At 44.5% G+C, this 24,761-nt stretch overlaps 1 protein-coding gene across 1 annotated transcript; it reads right to left on the reverse strand.

Annotated features, from left to right (window-relative positions):
- Window positions 1–1,224: 1,224 nt before the first annotated feature.
- Window positions 1,225–23,861, reverse strand: LOC142790716 (uncharacterized). Its single transcript, XM_075885334.1, has 4 exons — window positions 23,787–23,861; window positions 13,646–14,455; window positions 2,748–2,798; window positions 1,225–1,296 (listed from the first exon to the last, which is right to left on the reverse strand). The coding sequence occupies exons 1-4, from the start codon at window positions 23,859–23,861 to the stop codon at window positions 1,225–1,227; spliced, it is 1,008 nt and encodes a 335-aa protein (XP_075741449.1).
- Between the last annotated feature and the right edge of the window lie 900 nt (window positions 23,862–24,761).

The following is a 24,761-nucleotide window of genomic DNA, read 5'->3' on the forward strand; positions in this document are numbered from 1 at the left end:
GGGAGTCCGTGCTTGACCATCGATGTCGCCATAGCGTATGATCGCTGGTTGTCGGCTAGTAAACACCTTAACAATTTGGTGTAGGTGCGGTGTTCTCTTTAGATGCCCTTGCAGCTTCGATCACGTACCCTGCCGTCTACCATGTCCCACGACGCCTCTTTGCAAACGACTCCTCCACCACCCCCTTGTCCCGGTGTCCGCAGGATCCGTTATCAACCTATTTTCACTGGCGCCGATGGTACTGACGTGGAGGACTGGCTTGCCACTTACGAGCGCGTGAGCGTCCCCAACAAATTGGACGAAGACGGCAAGTTCACGAACTTGGTGTCCTACCTTGCAGGCGTAGCCAGTTTGTGGTACAACAACCACGCGTCTGATCTTGCAACCTGGTTCGATTTTAAGACCACTGTAATCAACGTTTTCGGCCGCCCTGCCGTTCGAAAGCTGCAAGCTGAGCAGCGCTTGTGTGAACGCGCTCAGCAGGCTGGTGAGTCATTCACCAGCTATATTGAAGATACACTGGATTTGTGCAACAAATCCAATCAAACCATGCCCGTGTCTGACAAGATCCGAAACATCATGAAAGGCATTGGCGATGATGCCTTCACGATGCTGCTTGCCGAAAACCCCGGAACAGTGGCTGAGTTCATCACACTTGCCAGAGCTACAATGAGCTCCGCCGGCAGCATTCGATGACCCGTCGTTCCCCACCACAAGCTGCAACGCTTGCTGGCTTGGAGGCCAGTTGTGACCAAGTGGCGTTGATGGTCACAACTGGCCTCCTTCTCCCTCCCATTCGTCGGGCAATTGAGCAGGAAATAGCGGAGGTCATGCCTGCGTACCACTCTCAACAACCGCCGGCTCCTGTGCCCCTCAGCTACGCCCAAGTTGTCGCCAGGCCGCCTCAAGTCGTTCCAGCACCGGCCGCTCTGACTTACGCCGAAGCTGTCTCTCGACCTTCGTCCTTGGCAGCGGGTATGCCCGCTACGTATGTTGGCGCAACCCCTCAGCCGCATTTTCAGCACACCATGCAGCCTTTTCAGCCACCGTTCCTGGCGAGACCCACCCTGGCGAACCGATGGTGCACACCCGACAACCGGCCCATCTGCTTTGCTTGTGGCTACGCCGGTCACGTAGCCCATTATTGCTCTCGAGTACAGCCAGCTCCCATTTCTTTGCCTGTTGCTGGCCAGCTTAGCCGTCCGTATTACGACGAACTTCCATCTATGCCACAGTCGTCTCGCCAAGGTCCGTCTCCTCGAAGGTCGCCGTCTCCACGACGTCGTTCCCTGTCTCCTATGCGGCAAAGTTCGGCAGCTCATGAGCGGGAAAACTAGTCGTCGCAGTCCCAGAAGCAAGGACTGTGACGCTATCGCAATGTGAAAGCCCTTAGAGCAGCCAATCGAATGTAATTGACGTGCTTGTGGACGGTGTTCATGCATCGGCTCTTATTGACACTGGAGCTGCCGTGACAGTTATGGACAAAAAAACTTTGCCGCTTACTTCGAAAAGTGACAACGCCACTTTCTGGGTTGTCCTTCCATACTGCTAGTTTACATCATATTCATCCTATAGCGGGGTGCACAGCTTGCGTTGTCATTCAGGACGTTCTGTATGTCGCCCAGTTCATCATCATTCCGACATGATCTCATGAAGTAATTCTGGGATGGGACTTTCTCTCCCACCACGACGCCGTCATCCATTGTGCCTCCGCCGAAATCGAACTGTCCCCCTTCTCGCATTTGACGCCAGAAGACAGTTCCTCGACACTGAGCAAGATTCGAGTGAAAGACGATACAACAGTGCTTCCAAATTCGACGACGGCTGTGTCGGTCCACTGCGCTGGTCTCTCCGACACAATTGCACTCGTTTCGCCTTTCAACCGCGCTTCTAGCAGGAAAGGGTTATTAGTACCTTTCGCAACAGTGCAAGTCACCCAGGGCAACGCCGCTACTTTTGTGATCAACGCATTTCTGTACACTGTTACCTTGCTTCGAGGGGAATGTCTCGGCAGAGTAGAACTAGTTAGTTTACAACGCACAAGTCCTAGACGTACCCGATGACTCGCGTTGTCCCAGTTCGCGTACCATCAGTGCTGTTTACACTTCTGATCCGTCATCTTCTGAAGTATTTGGCCCCTCCATTGCTGACAACCTTACGGCAGTACAGCGTTCTCAGCTTATGGACCTGTTGCAAGAATATCGTTCTTCTTTCGATGTCGGGCGAAGTTCTCTCGGTCGCACGTCCGCTGTTACGCACCACATCGACACTGGTGCCTATCTACCTTTACGGCAACGTCCATATCGCGTGTCGCCTGCTGAACGTCGGGTAACTAACGAGCAGGTTCATCATATGCTCCGACGCGACGTCATTCGGCCTTCGAACAGTCAATGGGTGTCCCCTGTGTTTCTTGTCCCGAAGAAAGACGGTTCTGTGCGGTTCTGTGTGGACTACAGACGGCTCAATAAGACCACTCGCAAGTATGTTTATTCACTGCCGCACGTGGATCACGCGATTGACAGGACGCCTTCACGGAGCCGATTTTTTTTTCTTCTCTCGATCTGCGCTCGGGGTGCTGGCAAGTACCAATGGCTGACGACGCTCGACCGAAGACCGTCTTCATCACACCGGACGGCTTGTACGAGTTCAACGTCATGCAATTTGGTCTATGTAATGCACCTGCGACCTTTGAGCGCATGATGGACACCGTTCTGCGCAACTTCAAATGGTACACGTGCTTGCGTTACCTCGACGATGTCGTTGTCTTCGCTCCGAATTTCTCCACGCATCTCCAACGTCTGAAAGAAGTTTTCGCACGTGTGAGCAATGCCGGCTTGCAATTAAATCTGAACAAGTGCCGCTTTGCAGCACGGCAACTCACCATCCTAGGGTACGTCGTGTCCAAGGACGACATTCTTCCTGATCAGGCCAAGCTTCACGCCGTGGCCGAATTCCCCAAACCTGCTTCCGTCTGCGTAGTTTCGTGGGCCTCTGCTCATACTTCCGACATCTCATACGAAACATTGCCACGATCATATCACCCTTGACGAAGCTCCTTGGAGGTAACGGGCCCCTTAATTTGTGGTGATCCGAGTGCGACGACGTGTTCACAAAGCTCCGTCATTTGTTGACGTCTCCTCCTATTTTACGCCACTGCGACCAAACGGCCCCAACGGAGGTGCACACGGACGCCAGCAGTGTAGGCCTCAGCGCTGTCCTGGCGCAGCGCAAACACGATTTCCTGAATACGTCGTCGTTTCATCATTGAAGGATACCTCAGGCCGTCCCGCCCGTTGGGCTCTTCGCTCACAAGAGTACGACATCCGCGAACTGTACCACAACGGACGCCAGCATGCTGACGCCGACGCACTCTTGCGCTCCCCTCTACCTGAAGACGACGTGCCCTGCTCAGTAACCTCAATTGCTGTTTCTGCCATCGATGTCGGCATCCTCGCCACCGAACAGCGAAAGGATAATTGGATCACCCCGCTTATTGACTTGCTCTCTGATCCGTCCGCAACACCATACACGCGTGCCTTGCGTCGTCGAGCTCAGCAATTCGCCATCCGTGACGGCCTCCTACACCGACGTAATTACGACGCTGATGAGCGGCAGTGGCTATTTGTGATACCCCGCAGTCTGTGGTTGGAGATATGTGAATGTTTCCATTCTGATCTTCAATGCGCGCACTCTGGGGTCTCCAAAACTTACCATCGCATTCGACAACGCTACTTCTGGCGTGGGATGAACCGCTACGTGTAGCAGTTTGTATGCTCTTGCCTCGTTTGCCAACGCCGCAAACCATCAGCACACCTGTCGCATACCGGTTTGCAACCGTTACCTTGCCCTGACCATCCGTTTGGGCGTGTAGGTATCGATTTGTATGGACATCTTCCTCTGACGTCAGCTGGTAACCGCTGGGCCATCGTTGCCGTAGACCATTTAACGCGATACGCCAAAACCGCCGCTCTCCCTGCGGCTACTGCGCGCGATGTTGCGTCCTTCTGCTGCATCAATTCATACTGCGCCACGGACCACCCCGAGAGCTTCTCAGTGATCGAGGCCGTGTCTTCTTCTCGGAAGTCGTCGAAGCCATTCTGACGGTGTGTAATTTTGTTCACTGCAAGATTACGGCTTTCCACCCGCAGACGAATGGCCCACTGAACGCTTTAACCGCACCCTCGGCGACATGCTTTTGATGTACATCACCACCGACCACACGAATTGGGATAATATACTGCCCTTCGTTACGTATGCCTACAACACCGCCTCTCAGAGCACGACCTGTTTTTCACCTTTCTTCTTGCTGTACGGAAGGCACCCGTCGCACACTGTGGACACAATACTCCCGTACACGCCGGATTCATCTGAGTGTGCACCTATTTCTGAGACAGCCCTGCTTGCTGAAGAGTGTCGGGAGCTTGCCAAGACTTTTACGACGCATGAGCAAGAGCGGCAGAAGTGTATTCGTAACGGCTCCATCACGTCTGAGCGCACGTTCCTTTTTGGTGCGCTTGTATGGCTCTCGATCCCGACGTCTGTAGCTGGCTTCTCTTCCAAAGTACTTCCCAAATACGAAGGTTCTTACCATGTCATCGAGCGCACATCTCCGGTCAACTATCTGATCAAGCCCGTCAAACAATCTGCTGACATGCGCCACCGCAGGCACGACATCGTCAACGTGGAGCGCCTGAAGGCTGACTGTGACCCGCACATAGTAACAAGCTGTTAGGTCGCCAGGCGGCTCCCTTTTCGACCCCGGGGCGATTGTAGCGAAGCCTCCGAACTTTGAAATGGGTCAAACTCTTGATTACCATCTAGTGGAGCTACCCAACAAGGACGCCACTCGCGCTGGGAGTCCGTGTTTGACCGTCACTGTCGCCATAGCGTATGATCGCTGGTTGCCTGCTAATAAACGCCTTAACATTATTATTATTATTATTATTATTAGGAGTAGTAGTAGTAGTAGTAGTAGTAGTAGTAGTAGTAGTAGTAGTAGTAGTAGTAGTATTTGGGGGGGGGGGGATTCGGGCTTTTGTGTATTCCAGGATTTGTTTATTAAAACAGTTGTGCTGATATACATTTGGTGGGATGACTTTAAAGTGCCAAGTGTAGCACGTCGACTCCTGAGAGAAAAAAGTGTTTTATTGTATTGGGTTTTCTAACTGATATGGGGAAAAATTTAGAAGTGTATATATTCCAGAAATTTTCAATGCACTCCCTAAAGATTTTTTAGCGAGTTCAAAAAAGCAAATAAATAAATTACTGGCTGATTGTAAAGTCACATGGTCTACTTCTATGTCAAGTATGCTCTGGGTCCCTTCTTTGTTCATCTTTTTTAATTTCTTTACTGCCTGTACAAAAACAATGGTGTCAATCGTTAGTCTGTTCGTTGGCAAAGAAGCAACAATAGTTTTTGTTTTCCTTGTATCCACATCGCTGTAACCGGCTCTGCCGGGCCTAGGCGCACTAGTCCTTGGGGCTTAGACAGGCTCGTTTCTTTGTATTTCCTATGAATTGGTACAATTTAATATTATTAATATTATTATTATTATTATTATTATTATTAAAGGTGGACCAAAAGATAGACTTGACAGTTACCGACCCATTTCACTTTTACCTACCTTATTCGAAATAATTGAGAAATTCTTACTGCAATACATGACTGCCTTTCTAGATAAATTTTCGCTCATTTCAAGCCGTCAGGTTGGTTTTGTCGCAGGTCGTGGCACAATTGATCTACTTGAGGAATTTTTCGATGAACTCAATGATGCTTTGGATCATAACATGTTTGCCTGTGCTTTATTCCTTGATATCTCTAAAGCATTTGACACCGTAAACCACTCTACATTGCTTGAAAAAAATTATTTTCATGGCTTTAGGGGTCCGTTCTACGACTTTCTTAAAAATTATCTTTCTGATCGTTCCCAGGTGGTGCGATCACACAATCAGTTACCTTTCAGTAATAGGCTTCCCTTGAAAGCTGGTGTACCACAGGGATTCATTTTATCTCCTCTTTTATTTGATATATTCATAAATGATGTTGCTGCTACTGTTCCAAAATGACTTGTATTTCAGTATGCAGACGACACTGTTCTGCTAACGAAACATGTATGTTACAAAAAAGCGTTATCAAGACTACAAGACAGTGTTTATGAGGCTGCGTCATGGTTTACAGTTAATGGCCTGGTGAATAATCAGAAAAAAACGAAATTGTTTTCCTTTAAAAATCCATTGAAAGCAATGATTACGTATGCACCCCTACTTTTTCATGCCCGTGATTGCGCCTCCTGTGAGTGTACTCCCAGTGAATATGTTAACTCTATAAAATATCTTGGTGCATTCTCCGATAGCAACCTGTTCTGGAATGATCACTTGGGGTTACATTTGTGACAGACTACGAAAAGTCTCGTGGTAACTTTTCAATGTTAGATCAATTGCACCCACCAATATTAAAGTGACAATCATGCTTGCTCTTGCGTAAAGTATCCTACGATATGCATCACTTTATTTGCTTTCTGTTCTTCACGATGACAGTGTCGGGTTGACAAAATTTTAAAAAGTATGTTGAAATCCATTGTGTATAATCGTTCTCAACCGACAATATAAATTTATTTTCTCTATTTGGCCTGCCGCCTTTCAAAGCGTCCTTTAACCAAACTGTTTTATTACGGCATTTCTGGGGCTCTCAGTTCAAAAACGAATGCATTACCCCTCGTATATTTTGAAAAACTGCCGCTTCTCTGTACCATTCGTCAAAACACGATATGGCAAAGCTACTAGAATGGTCTATGTGTCTACTGTTTTTAATGCCATACCCGACAGTGTTTTTTCGGCAACGACTAAACGCAGTCTACGAAAGAGCTTAAGGTCTCTTTAATGCTGCATCAGTTATCGCATTATCATCTTTTCTAGTTTCCTGCATACTGGGTATAATCAGTTTAAACTTTTTTCAATTCTATTCTTCACATTAGCGCTGTTTAGGTAGTATTGCTTCCGCTAATTTGATTCTCGATTGTTATTGTGTTTATATGTAGCGTAAATGAGTTACATGTATTCTTTCTTTGATTGTTTACATGAAAAGCTTTTCAATATATATGTCATCGCTCATCTGCCAATCTGCCGGGCCAAGTCTTCCAAGCCACCGTCTGGCTTCAACAGGCCTGTTATTTGTTTTGTACAACTCAAGATGACAGCAAAGATTAATAATAATAATAATAATAATAATAATAATAATAATAATAATAATAATAATAATAATAATAATAATAATAATAATAATAATAATAATAATAATAATAATAATAATAATAATAATAATAATAATAATAATAATAATAATAATAATAATAATAATAATAATAATTATATTATTAGTATTAGTATTATTATTATTATTATACTATTAATATTAAAATTTTGTTATATAACTCATATTGAGTTTATGAATGTCGCTTGTGCCAAACAATATTGTGTTCTTTCTCTGAATGGTGAGATAACACTTACTTTTGTATCAATGCTTCAAAGACCATGTTATGAGTATATATCTTGCAAAGGATTCATGGTGCCCTACCATGGTTGTTTAGTGGCTAAAATCTTCGGCTGCTGACCCCAGGTCGCGGGATCGAATCCCGACTGCGGCGCCTGCATTTCAGATAGAGACAGAAATGCCTTAGGCCCGTGTGCTCAGGTTTGGGTGCACAATAAAGAACCTTAGGTGGTAAAAACTTCCGAAGCCCTTCACTACGGCGTTTCTCATAATCAAATGGTTGTTTTCGGACGTAAAGCACCCCTTATCAATCAAGAATTCATCGTCTCATTTTCATATTCTGTCAATACCAGGTCTCTATTTGATGTTCGTGAATTCAGTCATCTTGGTGTTCTTTCTGATAGCATGCTATTTTTTTGTGCTCACACCTAATCGTGCTGCCATGCATGACCTTTATTCTTTGGCTGTGTTTGTAATATTTGTCGAGAATTCCGTTCCTCTACATCCTTCCACAGACTGTACACTGAAATATATCTTCCTCAATTTGAACATGCATCTGTGATCTGCAATGGCACTGTTGAAACTGGCATTGATGCCATTGAGAGAGTCCAGGAGATATTCATAAGCATTTACAAAGATCCTTTCGCTAGAAATGACTCTGAATGTCATTCCAACACTGCCAGATTATTATCATTGCCATCACTTCACTGCCGACGAAATCACACTGACCTTTGACTTTTTCACAAACTACTTCCCGATATGATAATCTGTTATTTGCCTTTGATGTTTGTAAATTTCTGAACTCCACGTAAAATAACCAGAGATAATCGACCAATATATGTGCCTGCAAAATTCTTTCAACACGCTGCTGTTCAAAGTGTACAAAGTATCTACATTGCTAACTTGCATGATCTTGATGTTTTTTATAGTCCCTGTACTTTTTGTATCTCAGCTCTGCACTGTGTTAAAATATTTGTTACAGTGTACAGATTCTGCCCTTCTTCCTCTTTCAGGAAGCCAACTACATAGTTGTGTATTATCCTCTTTACTTTTGACGTGTTTTACACGATTCTCGCCTTGTCCTCTTATTCTTCCCGTTTTCCACTATTGTCTTTTTCCTGCGTATTTTACTGTTTATTTGAATTTTTATAGGTATATTTTATTGTTTACTTTTATTGTTTACTTTTATTGTTTCATTTTTGAATGCGCCCGCAGTAGGACCTCAAGTTGTTCCAGTTCACGGTAAATAAATCTTTGATTATTATTATTATTATTATTATTATTATTATTATTATTATTATTATTATTATTATTATTACATTCTTGCATGCACACAGAGAAAAGAGTGAGATAAGACGCTTCCGAAACATGCAGCTGATGGAGGGCTAAGAGGTCCCGTGAAAGGTGAAGCAGAGACGAGGAGAAAAAGAAAGCAAATAATCACTCCTACTGCATGTACGTTCTCCCAGTTAATCAATTCAGGTGAAGCTTATACGACGGACCTCCTGCTTATCCTCCCGTAATGCTCGAGAGACAAGTTTTTAAATTATGCTTAGGTCGTCCGCAATTTGTGGCAACCAATGCCTTGTACATCGAAGCCAGGCTCTATTTCTTTGATGCACTGGTTAAATTATTAGCAGTGCGGTCATTATTGTGGCTGCATGATTCTCCAGTTAGGCGTTCGGACACTTTATAATGCCCATCCTGACTGCTTATTTGGAGAATATTGGCCAGGATTACATATGCCTGAGATTTTAGTTATAACCCATCTAAGGGACCAAACTTTTAGTTTTAACAAAAAAATACCATTTTTTATGATAAAGAGTTCTGTTATACTTTTAAACAATGCACAAATAGCGTCGCTTTCATTTTTTAAACCCTATATTAACAATTGACAAAAAATAACGAGAGTCTTAGCAACGGATGCTTCACGAAGCGAAGAAAAATGTAGAATTGGAATGTTCAGTCCTACTCTAGACTGGTCGTCTTCTCTTCGCCTTTTAAAGTTTGCGGCTAACTTTATTGTAGGATATTTAGCAATTAGTATAGCCCTGTGTAAATTATAGCAGCATCAGTAGGCTCAGAAAAAAATTTATATGTATTTGCTACCAGTATATTCGACCCTCACTGCCAATGAGGATCACACGTCTTGAAAGCTTGAAATTATTCTTTCCACTGCACATAAACTTAGTCAAGTTAGCTTGTGTTCCCGGGCGAAAGGGCCTAAATTATGAAAAAATGACTGATGCTCCAGCTATGTCCTCTTCGAGTATCCCGGGGTGAGGTGCTTTGCCGGCATCAAAATTTATTATAGTTGTTGGATTTACGAGAACAATTATGTTAGTTCAATTAGCCACACCGTCGTAAGGGACGCTATTAGATTTCGATTATTTGGATCACCGGTAGGGCTTGAAGGTGAACGCCATAGACGACGGAGATCAGGGCGAGTGCATCTGCGCACCGACCAAAGGGCGGTCGTTGTTGGGGTCAGGGCCGGCGGTTGCCGTTATAATTTTTTAAAAAGTTTTATTAGATATGTTGACTTTTCTGAAGAAAAAAATCAATTATGTATATTCGTATAATTGGAACATTTGTTTGATTAAGCGTCGCTCGATTTTACCATCCAATGACCTTAGTGAAGATTATGTGTAAAGGTATGTTGCATACTAAAAACGCGAAACCCAGTCAGTTTTCAAAATGCTTGCGCAGTTTCACTGCCTCAAAAGTGACTACATGGAAGCCATTCATGTTTTAAGTAGAGAACTGTTCAATCTTCACCCCATCAGCAACAACACTTTCCCTCAGACTACACCCCAACCTTCCGGACAAATTCGTCCAGTGTGAAAAAAACACAGGCTCTTCAGGGCTCATGCAATTCGAAAGAAAAAAAAAATTGTGAAGTAACTTCTAGCTGCGCATGATGAAACTTTTTGTGTTGATATTAACTTTTATGATGATTTAAAATACGTAGCTAGTTCTTAAGTAAGTTTGATATGGTTTTTGTTTCGTGCGATGACAATGTCTGAAGTATACTTTATTTTGAAAAAACATTTTATGTCACTAAAATTTTGTGAGTCTGAGACACTAAAGACTGATTCATAGCTTCAAAATAACTGTAGAATACAATAATTAGGTGTAATATTCGACATCATTTCACTAAATGAGCATTGTTCGCAGTCTCACATTGCACTGGTTGAAAAAACTTGTCTTTTACGTGGCAGTAAGCAAGCTAATATACTACCGGCTCACGTACTAAAACGTGAGCCAGTAACACAAAAGAAAAATTAACAAAATGAAAGTTTCCGGATTTAAAAACATGCTTGATGACTATAGCAATCTTATAAAATTTGAAACACACGCTGTCTAAAATTTTAAAGATGGCATATTTTCAACAGCCGAACAATTTATTATTCAGATTTGCGTGGTTGTGATCGCAAAACTCTGTTTTGCGATCATAACCGTAGCCATTTGTAGCGTTGGAGCACGCAGACAGAAGAAAAATGGAAGAAGACAACAAGTGGAAACAGCGAGAAGGACAAATAAAAAAATCAAAATAAATATTCTTTACGAGAGGAGGTTCGCAAAATAAATCCTTCGGTCAGATAGAGAGCATCGTGAGCTGTGGGAAATCAGGAATCGCTAGCAAATTGACCGTTAATAAAAAGCGTGATTGTTCGCTCTAGGCAAAGTAAAGAATAGAGAGCGTGAAAAGAAAAAATAACGAGAAATAAAAACAGGTAGGTAAAGAGCATAACTTGAGAAAAAAATAAAAAATAGCGAGAGAGAAAGAAGAACTTAGCATAGCCTCCCCTGGAGGTGCTTTACTGGACTGTCACTAAGCAGATAGGCCCCTATGTAGCGCTGGCCATGGCTGTTTTTCAAAGCGTTGCCAATGTTCGCTTTCTTTTTCGCTATCGAGCGCCGGCCACGGACGCTACACTTATCTCGCTTCAGGTGAACCCGAAGGTCCCGACAGCTGGTGCTCAGCAGTTTTAGAATGTAGACGCGAAGTGTATAAAAAAGTGGTGCTAGCAATTGCAGCGCACCTATTGTCACCATATTCTAGTGCACCTAAAGTGTTTGTAGAGATCAATGTAGCCAACGCTTGCTCATGAAGAAACATCGGTGGCATCACTGATTGGACGCCAGTAAGCCTACTACATCCCATCTAGCTCACTGTAAACAAGCCGAAGAGGGCACATGCCAAATCATGACTATAATAGTTTTCTGCACTTCATTGGCGTTACGTAATTTTAGCGAGAACATCTCAGTGGTACTTGATTGTACGTCCTGGTATGCCTGGTGCAGACTTTGTGCAGTAAATAAAGCGCAGCAAATGTTACACGATTAATAAGAAGGGAGTCTATAACCTGACTATACTCCGTTTCCCACAACAGGGACAATGCCGTAGGAAATAGCGAGGCTTCTTGCCGCAGATGCATTCGGATTAAATAATATTTCATTGTTGAAAAAACAGGTCACTGACCAATGTCAAATAAAAACAAAGACGTTTCGGGATCCGTACGGATCCCTTGTTCACAATGGGATGACGGCTGAGCAACAGGTTCTTATGTAACGTTGAGCGCATGACGCAAAGTCCGGGAGTACACGTGGTTTAGTGTGCCAGATGATCTATTGATTGTGTTACTTGTCGTCTGAATGATTAGTGATTCGAGGTTCAGTCTGGTTGTAAAATTCTTCTCCGTGGCCATGATGCGTGCGTTGTCCCAGCTTATCTCAAGGCCCGTCTTCTCGGCATGCTCTGCGAGTGCATTTGTCACTGTGTGGCCCTTGGCGACGTCATTCTTGTGTTGGTTCAGACGTCTGCAGTAATTTCCACTTGTGCCAATGTACACCAATTCGCAATCGGCGCATGATATCTTGTAGACTACACCAGGAAAGTGTTGCCGAGGGAGAGGATCCTTCACATTTAGCAACTCAGCTTTAAGCTTGCTTGCTGGAACATGCGCGATCTGCACACCACGTTTTCTGAATAGACGGGCTAGGGCTTCGCTTATATTTCGAATATAAGGAATTGATGCACGCTTTTTTGTAGACGATGTGTTATGCATGGCTTGACTAGTTGACTGCAGTTTATGCATGATTTAGTTGTTTTTCTAATAAAAATCTTGGGGTATCCATTCCTGATCAGGTAATCTTCAATGGTCCGGAGCTCCTTCCTCAGGCTTCCTTCATCGGAACAAGTGCGAATCGCTCGTTGAACTAAAGACCGAATCACTGAGCGTTTGTGGGCTACCGGGTGGACTGACTCATAGTCGAGGTATCTACCGGAGTGCGTTGGCTTTCGGTACACAGCGAAGGCGAGGACTGTGGGAGAACGTTTTACAACTGCATCCAAGAAAGGGAGGCAACCGTCTTTTTCTTCTTCCACAGTAAACTTGATGGAGGTCTCGATGCCATTTAGGCAGTCAAGGAAAGCTTGGACGTCTTTCTTCTTTATCACGCAGAAGCAGTCGTCGACGTATCTCAGAAAAACCTTGGGTCTCGGCTGAAATGTTCCCAATGCTTTCTGCTCAATTGCTTCCATTGTGATATTCGCAGTTGTGACCGAAATCGACGCTCCCATTGCGGTACCGAAAACTTGCCTGTAGAATTCACCCTTGTACGAGAAGTAAGTGTTGGATAGGCTAAATCGTAACAAGGTGCACAGCTCGGTGACGTCGAACGGTGTGCGATCGGCCAATGTCGTGTCCTTGTGAAGCAATTGTCTGGAAGTGTCTACAGCAAGGTCGACGGGAACACTTGTGAAGAGGAGCAGACATCAAATGAAACCAGTACTTCGTCGACATCCACAGTGATACTCTTCATTTTGCTTATAAAGTCATTGGTGTTCTGGAGGTTAGTTTCAGTCTTGCCTGCAAGGGGAGCCAGGATGCCGTGAAGATACTTTGAGAGGCTGTACAGGGGTGACCTAGTGAAATCTACTATGGGTCTGAGAGGCGTTCCGCTTTTGTGAATCTTTGGTAAACCGTATATCGCTGGAGCAGAACCATTGGTGCACAGCAGCTGGAAGTATAACCTTTGTGCTGATGCAGGAAGCGTCTGAAAAATACTAGAGAGCGTCTTTTGCAGGCCAGTTTGGACTTTCGAGGTAGGATCTTTGTTAATCTTGGCGTACGTTGTACAGTACCCCACTATCTCCATCATCTTCGACTCATACGTCGACCGGTCAAGCACAACCGTCACGTTGCCTTTGTCCGCAGGAAGTACGGCAATCTTCTTGTTTTTGTGCAATGCCTTAATCGCTTTTTCCTCGTCTTCCGAGAGGACTTGCTGGCAGCCAGACTTGCGAATCCTCGATAGTATACCTACTGCTCTCGTACGGACTTCGTCTCGTTCACTTTCTCCAAGTAGACCAATAGCGTTTTCGACAGCACACACGACCTTGCGAGTGTCCGGCTGCTTTGCTTGGTTGAAGTTGAGACCACGGCTCAAAACTTTGCATTCCGCAGGAGTTAGCTCGTATGACAAGTTCCTGACCTCGAACATGAGTCCTCTGGTTTTCCTGCCTTTTTCTAGCAAAGCACTCAGTTTGCGCTCTTGTGACGTTTCCTGCTTTTCTGTTCGTCGTCGCGATGCTTGGTTCGCAACGAGATGTATTTCAGGGAGTAACTCAGGCATGATGAATTCCAGCTGGCGTGTTGTGAAGAAAATGTCAGTCTCAAGGCGCTTCACAGTTTGCTTGCAGTCTTCTATCCGTGCTTGAAGAAGCTGCCGTTCAGCTTTCGAAATGACTTGATGACCGAATGCCGATTTCACGGGAGGCTTTACCTGCAAAGATTTTGGGATAAGTTGCTTGGACTTACAGGTTCGGTTGAAACGCAGGTGCGTCTTGAAGGCTGCCAGTCGTGTAGATGCACTCAAGAACTGACGAATCCTGGTGATAGCCGATTGTTCATACTTGTGGCGGATGCTCACGTAGTCGAGATTTCGACGGAATTTCGTCTGGTCAGGTAAAGCATTGTTGAAAAAAAACAGGTCACTGACCAATGTCAAATAAAAACAAAGACGTTTCGGGATCCGTACGGATCCCTTGATCATTCAGACGACAAGTAACACAATCAATAGATCATCTGGCACACTAAACCACGTGTATTCCCGGACTTTGCGTCATGCGCTCAACGTTACATAAGAACCTGTTGCTCAGCCATCATCCCATTGTGAACAAGGGATCCATACGGATCCCGAGACGTCTTTGTTTTTATTTGACATTGGTCAGTGACCTGTTTTTTCAACAATGCCTTTACCTGACCAGACGGCATTCCGTCGAACTCTCGACTACATAATATTTCATTGTAATTAGCCTCCCTGCCCCACCACAAATGAATTTTTTTTTAGTTTTTGCAGTTAATAGTCATTCAAGTTAGCAAAAAGGCAGGAGAAAGAAATGGGTGGAAGGACAGAGAGTAGCCAGTTCTTAGAGTTGCTGGCTATTCTGTGCTGGAAGAGAGCGTAAAGATCATAAAATATGACAGAAAAGAGATGTTAGAAAGACAGAAAAGAACGAAAAAGATAGGACGAAAGACTAAGGCCAGTTGTGCGCAAAAAAGCGTAATAAAGTATTCAAACTATCAGGGCATTGGGTGGACTCGGCGAATCATCCACATTTATTCATTGCGACAAACGCCGTTCATCTAGCTTATCTAGAGCGGCAGTAGGTTCTTTTCTTGGTGTGTTGAAATGGGTACACAGACTCAGAAGATGGCCGATTGTTTCTTCGTAGCAGCTGTAATTGCATCTAGAGGTGTTGGTCATTCTTTGAAGAAAAGTGTATGCGTTTGTGAAGGCCACCCCCAGTCACAGGCGGCACAGAAGAGTCTGTTCAGCTCGAAATATTTTTCACGGAAGACGAAGCACGAGATCGGTATCCAAGTTATTTAGGCGAGCGTTTCTGAACTCCGTCGAGTAGCACTGTACCAGTGTGAGGTCACGTGCAAGCGAACGACGCCTTGTAGCTGCATCGGCTCCTGACAACAGGATGGCTGTGTATTGCGTGCCGTCATGTGCAGATCTAGCCGCCTCATCTGCGTGGTCGTTGCCAACTGCCAAATAACCTTAAGAGTCGGCCTCTACGGGGATGAATCGCCTAGTGTCTATACGAGTGGGCCGTGCATGAAGCATCGAACTGGCAAGAGCACAGTGAAGATGAAGAGGAAGATGAGGTTGAGACAGGGAGAATAATTGGTGGACGACATTCGTCTCAGTGTCGCTCAATCTATGAGTTAATTACCTCCAGGAAACGCTACAATTTGGCGCAGCCGTCAAGCGAACATGCTGGTGACATTCTTCGTTTACCGGACGTTGTCAACTGGACTAAGCTTCACCAGCTACCAAGTGCACGGTAAGCCAGCGAAGAACATTGCCCGCGACGTTACAACACCTGACTTCATCGATTGCATGCTGCAAGGAGCTTCAATCATCCGTGCAGAATTTCTGCAGACGGAATCCATCAGTCTGGATTTGCCGTTGGGAGAGCTCGCAAACTGGGTCTTGAAGCCTTTTCTCCGACGCACTGTTCAAGAGAAAACTTAGGTGGAGGTGAGCATTATCATATATCTCATCGAGCGACAGCAACGACAGATTATGCAACAGACTGAATTTCTGACAAACGTTGTCAGACTGCATGACCACCAAAGTAAAGCAGTGGAACCAGATATTTTCGAGGAAAGCTCCACCAGCCCTAACTACTGGTTTTCGTTTTATCAATGTGCACGTGAAACAAACGGTAGGATCTCTGATGACCAGAAGGCTAAGAATATGTACCGCTGTCTAGGTAGTGTATCTAGGAAGTGGTACGACTTGCAGCTTCTACTTGAACCACCATCACAACATGGTTGAATACTGGGATGCTGTCCTGCGTTTCACCTACTAGTGTGGCTCATTACTAGAATACTTTCTTGAAAAATGGCACCTTTTGTGCGAATTGGAGCCTATGCTTGCACCATCAGCAGCTGTAGCTTTAATTACGGAAGGGCTGTGTGCCGATGTACACAGCGAAGTTTAGATAAGCCCCGCCGCGGTGGTCTAGTGGCTAAGGTATTCGGCTGCTGACCCGCAAGTCGCAGGCTGAAATCCCGGCTGTGGCGGCTGCATTTCCGATGGAGGCGGAAATGTTGTAGGCCCGTGTGCTCAGATTTGGGTGCACGTTAAAGAACCCCAGGGGATCTAAACTTCCGGAGCTCTCCACTACAGTGTCTCTCATAATCATATAGTGGTTTTGGGACGTTAAACTCCACATATCAATAAAACAATCAATCAAGTTCAGATAAGCCACAAACACATTCGAAGATCTTCTGCAATGCCTAGAATTCGTCTTGCCAACAGCGGAATCACCGCGACAACTACCACCCTGTAAAGTAGAACAAGTTTCTGACTCAGCTGAGCTCACCAGACCACATGAACTGAATGCTATTGAACAGATAGGTCGGTTGCCTTTTTCAACCGTCTGTCTAAATAAAATGGTGTGGCTCACACCATTCTTCTAGTCGTAATAAGAGCAGTGGCCAACATGACACAAGGTCTGTTCCTCAAGCTAACATTACCACCAAGAAAACATGAGGGCGAAAAAAAGATCCAAATGACCGGCGTGTATGATGTGTACGTCGTATCCACTTGGTTACTTCACGTTCCGTTTAAAGTAAATGACGTGGAGAAGAAAGCCCTCATTGACGGTAAAGCATCGGTGTCCATAATTAATCAGAGGCTCGCGGACTCAAGCTGCGTGTATGCTTGAATCACCCTGAGCATTCAAGGATACGATGACATTGTGAGTTCACGTAATGCGTGGGCTTCTGTAATTCTCGAATTCCAAGGCCATAGAAATAAAACCAACGTGTTTGGGCTACCACATGTCATTTACGAGTTTTTCTAACTCGTCCTGATATGAGGAAGCTAAAGATGAACATTTACTGGGACGACAAAGTTCTAATTGAAGGCAAGGTAGCAGGAAAATATAAGATTGAGTCGCCCGCACAAGTTTACTGTGGAGAATATATACCAACAAAGTACCTAGAGCTATTGTGCATAAGAAAGTACCCTTCAGCGGTAAAATCTCTTTAGGTTCACTTGATCTCACAAAAAGCGGTTGTTCGAAGAACTCCATAAAATATGTTCAATAAAAAGGCATGGTTAAAAGTAGAATTACAAGCGAAGCTAGATGCTGGCATATTTAGACCTTCCATGTCACCATTTGCATCGCAAAATGCTGTGGCTTCTAAAAAAGATGACAGTTTTCATCTCTGCACCAGCTACAGGCTTCTCAACCATCTAACTGGCCTGATACCATACCTAATCCCAAGACTTGATGACATTATTGATAAGACAGGCGGCTGCCATTGCTGTCCAAGGTTAGACCTTTGCAAAGGCTTCTGGCAAATTTCACTGACAGAAGACACAAAGAAGTGCACTGCATTTATAACCCCATTTGACCTATAATAATATAACCACTATATACCATTCGGGCGGAAGAATTCTCCTGCCTCGTTTCAAAATATCATAAACGAAACTCTGGAGCAGTATTTGGGCACATTCCGCAACGTTTACATAGACGATATAATAGTTTACTCAAAAACAAAAGAACATGGGAGGCATTTGTCACTACTGTTGAGAGCGTCAAGTGTTTAAAGTCTCAGAGGGAAATTCGAAAAAAGTGCTTTCTTTCAAAAAAGGTACTGTTCCTTGGAAGAGTCTTTGACTGTTTCACAAAAAAGCACAAAGTAGAAATCTGTGGAGAGAATCTCAAAATTAGTAAAGCCCTATGACATACATTCATTGCATGTTTTCCTGGGACTGGCTGGACACTTTTGGCCACTCTTTAAAGACTATGCAACTAAAACGTTATGTATCACACGCTTGACCCAGAAAAGTGCACCGTTTCAGTGGGATTGCCCCTGTGAAAGGGCTTACTCTGACCTTGTATAAATAATATCGTCGGACCCTATCCTACGGATCCCAGACTTCTCCTTACCCTTTGTGCTAAATACAGATACGTCACACTATGCGACTTGAGCAGTCTTTTACCAGAAGCCAATAGACTTAAATCATCAAAAACATTATGTAGCAAGATATTATAGTTATACAATGAAGCTGGTTGAAGTCAAGTACTCAACAACAGAAAAGGAAGCATTGGCCATAATGAAAGCTGTGCAGTACTTTCGGACGTACGTAGAAGGTAAAAAATTTACTTTTTTTACGAATCACCAAGCGCTGCCTCACCTCCTCGGTATGTCAGAACCAAGAGGACGAATCGCCAGACTGGTAAATTACCTGCAACAGTTTGATTCCGTCGTTTCGCATCGTCCAGGTCCTCTATTGACTGATGCAGGCGCACCGTCCAGGCTTTTGACACCCACAGCGGTTGACAACCCTGTACAAATAAATCACCCATAGCTCTGGAAAAGAACCGAAGCACTCAAACTCAGCAATAAAAATACCACGTCCCATCAACGATGGATGCTAAGATTCTACATGTTTACCATGACACTCCTGAATCAGGTGGACATGATAGTTTTTGGCCCACGTGTGGCAAACTTCTGAAACAATTTACGTGGCCAGGTATGAAATAAGACTTGAGAAACTGCATCCGCAGATGTCATGATTGTCAAACAAAGTCTAGTTCAAGCAGCCCATGGACATAAGGGTAACAACAGAGCATTCTAATCTTTCATTCGACGTTGCTACTTTCGATTTTGGAGAGCTCGAAAAGAAAAGGGAAGGGGCCAGGAATACGCAAACGTTCGTGCTTGCTTTCGATCAGTGCACGAGGATGGTTACAGCCAAAGCTGGAAAGGAAGACGTCAACAGCGTCATTAGTCTACTGAAGTCAGAAATTTTCTGATATGCAAAGACATTGGTGTGTGGCAACGGCCCGGCTTTCAAATGCACAAATTTTTTAGAATGGGTAAAGGGCCACGGCATGAAAATCAAGTCTGGCTCCCCTTACTATCCAGCTGAGTGTGCCTCGCTGAGCGTGCTATATGAGACGCGACGCATTACATCAATGTGTACGCGAACTTTTGACGTGGTTGTAAATGCTGTCTTGAAGCTGCTGTAAGAAACCACAACCGTTCCTGCACAAGTGTTGTCGGATGCAGCCCGTTGTTTGCAGCTTGAGGGACTGTACCAGTGCTTCCAGCAGACCGTGAGCTTGGCTTTCTTGAGAACCTGGTCCTTTCCGAGAGAAAGAAAACTGCGAAACAGCAACAGACCTACAAAAGACGGATGAAGAAGAACATCAACAGCAGACGTAGCAGTGACAAACCAGACATACAACCAGGCGACTACGTTCTAGTACGAAAAGAAGTAGGGAAAAACATTGATAAGTTTTACGGACCCTTTAAAGTTGCTAAACGGCTTCGCGACATGGCATGTTGAGGAACTTCTGGTACCAGGGGCTCTCCAGGCAGGCAGAATGCGCCTCCATTAGTAACATCTCTAAATATTACAGCAGGAGGTGTGAATAATGAGTCCGGGAGGGGGAAGGGCTCCGTGCATTAGGCATCGAAAGGGCAAGAGCACAGCGGATATGAAGAGGAAGATCAGGTTGATACAAGCAGAATAAGTAATGAACGACATCCGCCTCTCTGTCACTCAGTGTATGAGTTAATTACCTTCCGGGAACGCTACATCTCTATGTTGTCTTTTTGTTTTCTATTTCCTTCGCAGCCTGTCAGGACGCGTCACTATGGAGCTCGCATGAGTATTTACAACCGCAAACTTGGCCACGAGACGCGTGAAGGTTTACAATCCACTGACCAAACTTCTTACATAGCTTTCGCAGCGTTGCACCTTCTGTGTGAAATGGAACATAGTGTAACTTCGTTCTATGAAATGTGGCTACTGTTACGCTGTTCCCATAGCAAAATGTTATATCACAAATATCGCTTGTTCTGGTGTGAGAGAACGCATCGCTTGGGTATTGACTATTGCTGCTTTTTAGCTTTCAGTTCTTTATTTCTGTTTCTTTCTATCTCTTTCTGGAATTGCCCTTTCACTTTTGATTTTTCTCTTACGTTCTTCTTTTTGTTACCCTCTTTTTCTGCCTTTCGCTTTGTTCCGATCTATCTCTTTTTTTCAAATCTCTCCGAACACCTTTTCTTGGTCATGAGATTTATCGCATCACACGCCACACCGGTGCACGTGTTCTGGGAGCGAAGCAGAAAATGAACAAGGACAAGAACAAAGAGCTCGTGCTCTTTGTGCTCCACATTGTGAAAGAAAAAATTGTTCAGGATAAGAAAAGACAAAACTTGACGAGCCCTAGTTGGGAGCAATGCTCAGTGGCTGCAGGGGAAGGATGAGAGGGTGATAAAGATGTAAAGAAGAAAGAACATGAGAAATGGCGTCCATGGTCGAGGACACGATGGGCCCGGTTCATAGCCATTTGCTCGTGGAAGGGAGAAGGTTATGTGGCTTCCACCTTTTTGTTCGCTCTATGCGGCGTTAACAAAGCTCAACTTGGCCTTTCATACACTAATCGAGAAATACAAAGATAACAGGACAGATAAACAAAGTGAGGAAAGGAGACGCAGAAATAGACAGTGAGAAAAAACGAAATAGAAGAAGTGATTAAGGTATGTTGAGATAGAGATACAACATGAGTTTTCTAGCCTAAGCTGTACCTCTGTATAATCACAAAGTCACATAGACCTCTCTAGCTATCCTTGCTTCTAGCTTCAAAAAGTGACGCTAAGCTTCTTCCAAACTTCAACGTCGGATGTCTATCGTTTCGCACCAAACCCACTCGCGAAATTCAACGTAACTCATCTGCCATTCACACTGGTGTCATATTTTTGAGCTGTTACTTGCGCAGATTTCAGCTAAACAGCAGAAATCTCTAAAAACGGAAGATGAATTCAGCGAAGTGGTCTATAAGGACCGTTGTACATCCGGTCGAATAAAATGTAAACCTGCATGACATTTACGTGAGCTTTGAATCACTATCGAAAGTTACATTCAAATAATCCCACCTGTAGGAAAATAGTACGCCCGCCATCGAAAGCTCATGGTAATGGTTTAAATAGTGCTCTCTCAGTGTTTTTTTTTGAAAGTTAAAACTTAAGATGCCTTATGAAACGCTAAAGTTGGTCATTGGGGTCGATGGTGTCAACACGATGGGCGCAAAAAGTTTGATCCCATGGTAAAGCCGCTGTATCAGTTCACTGCGGCTGGAGCTCTGCGTGCACCGACTCAGTATTACGCACCTTATTTACAAAGCAACTAGCATACAGCTCATAACAAATTTAACAGGCAGCATGTAAGTCACTTAACCCGCTGTTGCGGTCACCTTTTCTTCAACAGGCGCTCTTTTTTTTTTGCTGCCATCATACTAGATATAAGAATATCTTGCTGCTTGCCTTTTTTTTCCTGCAAAAATTCATCCTGTTGATATTTCGAAGGGCTTCGTCATTGCCGAGAAAGAGGGATATTTTCGCAGGGACGTCCATTAGCAGCCGATAATTCTCTATCCTGCTAAAGTTATAACTTTTCTCTTATTAGTATGTCGTTATGCTCTACCACACGAATGCTAAAATGTCACGAAAGTTCCATGTCTAAGTTGAGTAATCATTGAAAAAATGAGAAAAAATAAAGAAAATGTACCAAAATGCACGCATCCTGTCAACAATGCGTTACTTCAATCGTATTCACTGCAGCTACGCAGCACTACGAATCCCATAGATTGTAGGGTGTAGAAAAATGTTTTGTGTCGGTACTCTGACACTCAAAAATTGTTTGCGGCCGAAAGTTTGTGTAATTACCACACCTTCCTGACGTCGTTGGACTATAAAGTCGGGATAGGGGCCCACCACAAAGACTCTTTTTAATTAAAACCATTTCACCGCAGACGTGCCCTAGGGAATTAACTGCTCATTAAACTCCACTTCAGCATCTTCGCGTCCCCTTTTTGTTCGAATTTCACCTAGACGTGCGTTCCAGCCATTGACAGGGAGTGATTTTTATCTACGTACTAAGACACGCTAGCAAAACGCACTACTTCAAAAACTCCATTAATACTATGATTATAAAAGTTGGTAATTTATTAAGATATGTAAGATGTGCGAGTGAGCTAATCGGAGTGATAAAAATACCGGAGGGACACGAGTGGTGTTCCTTAAGAGAATGTGCGTAAAAACTTTGAAATACGTTCTATCAGGGCATCACAGGTTTCAGCAATGCGAACATCATTGAGCTCTTGAATATGTCAAAGGCGACTCCGGTGTTTTCTTACTAGCACACGGTGGGCTTTGACTAAATGAATCACACCCAACCTCGGATATGAAGCCGTTAAGGGGGCACTCGGTTTTCCCGTGAGAATGTCAAATGTTGTTTCGTGGCGGCTGAGTTTGCGTATTACTCTTGAAGAAATTGCCGAGGCTCAGCGTACCGCACAGTGATATTGGTGGCTGGGTACGCCAGCTGGTAGGCATACCTTACAGCCAATCGGGGAATCGGTGGTGACTCGTGATGGTGCGCGCCTATACGACTTACCGTGAACATAAGGGGTAATATCATGGTTAGTCCGTTTCGCGAAATGTGCACCCTGTGTCCATTGTAGGGAGGCGAATGGCGAGAGCTAGGGCTTTGTTGCGTGAGGCAATAGATCAGGAGGTAGAGCCTGCGTTTGTTGACGCAGTATGGATCAACGGGAAAGATGCTCACTTGGTGGTAGTGGTAGATGGAAAAGGAAGCGTTCGAAATGCCGGTTCCGTTTATACGAAAGATCTGAGGGTCACTGAGCAGGTGGCTAGTGCCCTAGCACTGATTGGTTCAGAAAGATTTTTAGTCTCTAGTAACTCTCGCTCTGAAAATAAAGCCTTCTTGAGGGGAGTTATTAGCGAACCGGCTTATAGACTGCTGCAGGGTAAGGACATCACTCCGCATACCATTACTTCGTTTCCGGCGCACATGGGTTTAGTGGAGGAAGCCTCACGTAACCTCACCGATGTGGCGCACAGAAAGGATCGAAGATTAGTGTACCGTGCAATACCTGAGGCGGCTGAATCTCCCGCTGCAGAGTTTAGGGACGCGCAGTTAACGTACAACAATATAACCAAACATTATCACTTAGAGCAAAGGGAATTCCCCTTGCCACAATCCAGACTTAACTGGCCAGGTTACATTAAGAATTCTACAGACGCGAATGTACCCGAACCCGATGATCATGAATAAAATTATTACGAACTGCGGGGTTTTGATCTAACGTAGTAAGAATGAGGGCTTGCTCGATTTTGAACACACGCTTTAGCGCTGCTCGGCAACGGACGGTGCGGCTTCTCACAGAAAACAGTGGTGGCAGCAAATGCTGCACAGTGATGCACTCGCGGACGAACTCAGGGCTGTCCACAGGGCCCATGTGGTGGCAGAGGGGCTTGGCGTCTCTGTATCGACGTGGAAGCGTCCTGCATTAGTCCTGGACTGATTCTCAGGACCTTAATTCAGTTCGCCATACCATACCATACAATAGTTATGCGGGCCCATTGAAGAGCTAGTTCACTCGAAGTTTGCAACAGACGTATCTGAAATTCATGTGTCACTAGCCACCTGTTTAATTGCTTTACAACCAATGAACATTGATAATGAGCAACGGTTCTCTTCAGGCGTTCTATTAATCGCTTTCTTTCTGCACTAACCATTACCTTCCCTGCTTGCAACCCATGAGTGCTCTATTTTTCTGCCTGTTTATGGGGTCGCCATACAACTGAGTAGCAATGATTTTCACCGCTACCCACAATACTTTTTTTCTACAACATAAGCTAACCTGTTGGCTGGCAAACCAGTGTCCAGTTATCCAATAAAAGGTTATCATGCTATTATTTCGTCACTTCACATCAAGCGTTTTTAATGCGAAGCATCTCCTTGCGTACTGCAAGCACTTTTGGTATGTATCTATCTATCTATCTATCTATCTATCTATCTATCTATCTAGACGCCTGCGTATGGGTGATATTGTGACCACCCCCTTAACTTTTTCAGCAAATCAACATTAGCTTGTGAAGGTAAGATGATTGAAGAATATGACACAGTGATCATGACATGAATACGTCGTCAAATACTTTTCGCCAAATGTGTGGCACATACGCGAGGATGGTTATGTGCCACAGAAGAATGACAGTTTACATCAACACAGCAACGGCGGATACAGACATGGGTACGTTTAATGGACCTTTGGAAAGAGTTGACAACAGCAGCGTTGACCCGACAAATGAGAAGAAAAAATGTCACGGTCCCTGGAGGAATTGAAACCCAACACTCG

The sequence above is a fragment of the Rhipicephalus microplus genome, chromosome 2, assembly GCF_043290135.1.
Source record: "Rhipicephalus microplus isolate Deutch F79 chromosome 2, USDA_Rmic, whole genome shotgun sequence".
NCBI lineage: Eukaryota > Metazoa > Arthropoda > Arachnida > Ixodida > Ixodidae > Rhipicephalus > Rhipicephalus microplus.

Bases quoted from the DNA above. Each gene is read 5' to 3' on its own strand.
- LOC142790716 (XM_075885334.1), bottom strand. From the start codon at position 23,861: ATGGGCCCTGTGGACAGCCCTGAGTTCGTCCGCGAGTGCATCACTGTG. The intron at 14,456-23,786 runs GTGAGAAGCCGC...TTACCTGACCAG, and splicing joins TGCTGCCACCACTGTTTTCT to ACGAAATTCCGTCGAAATCT. The intron at 1,297-2,747 runs GTAACGCAAGCA...TTTGCCGCATAG, and splicing joins AAGACAACGACATCGTCGAG to GAGACAGGGAACGACGTCGT.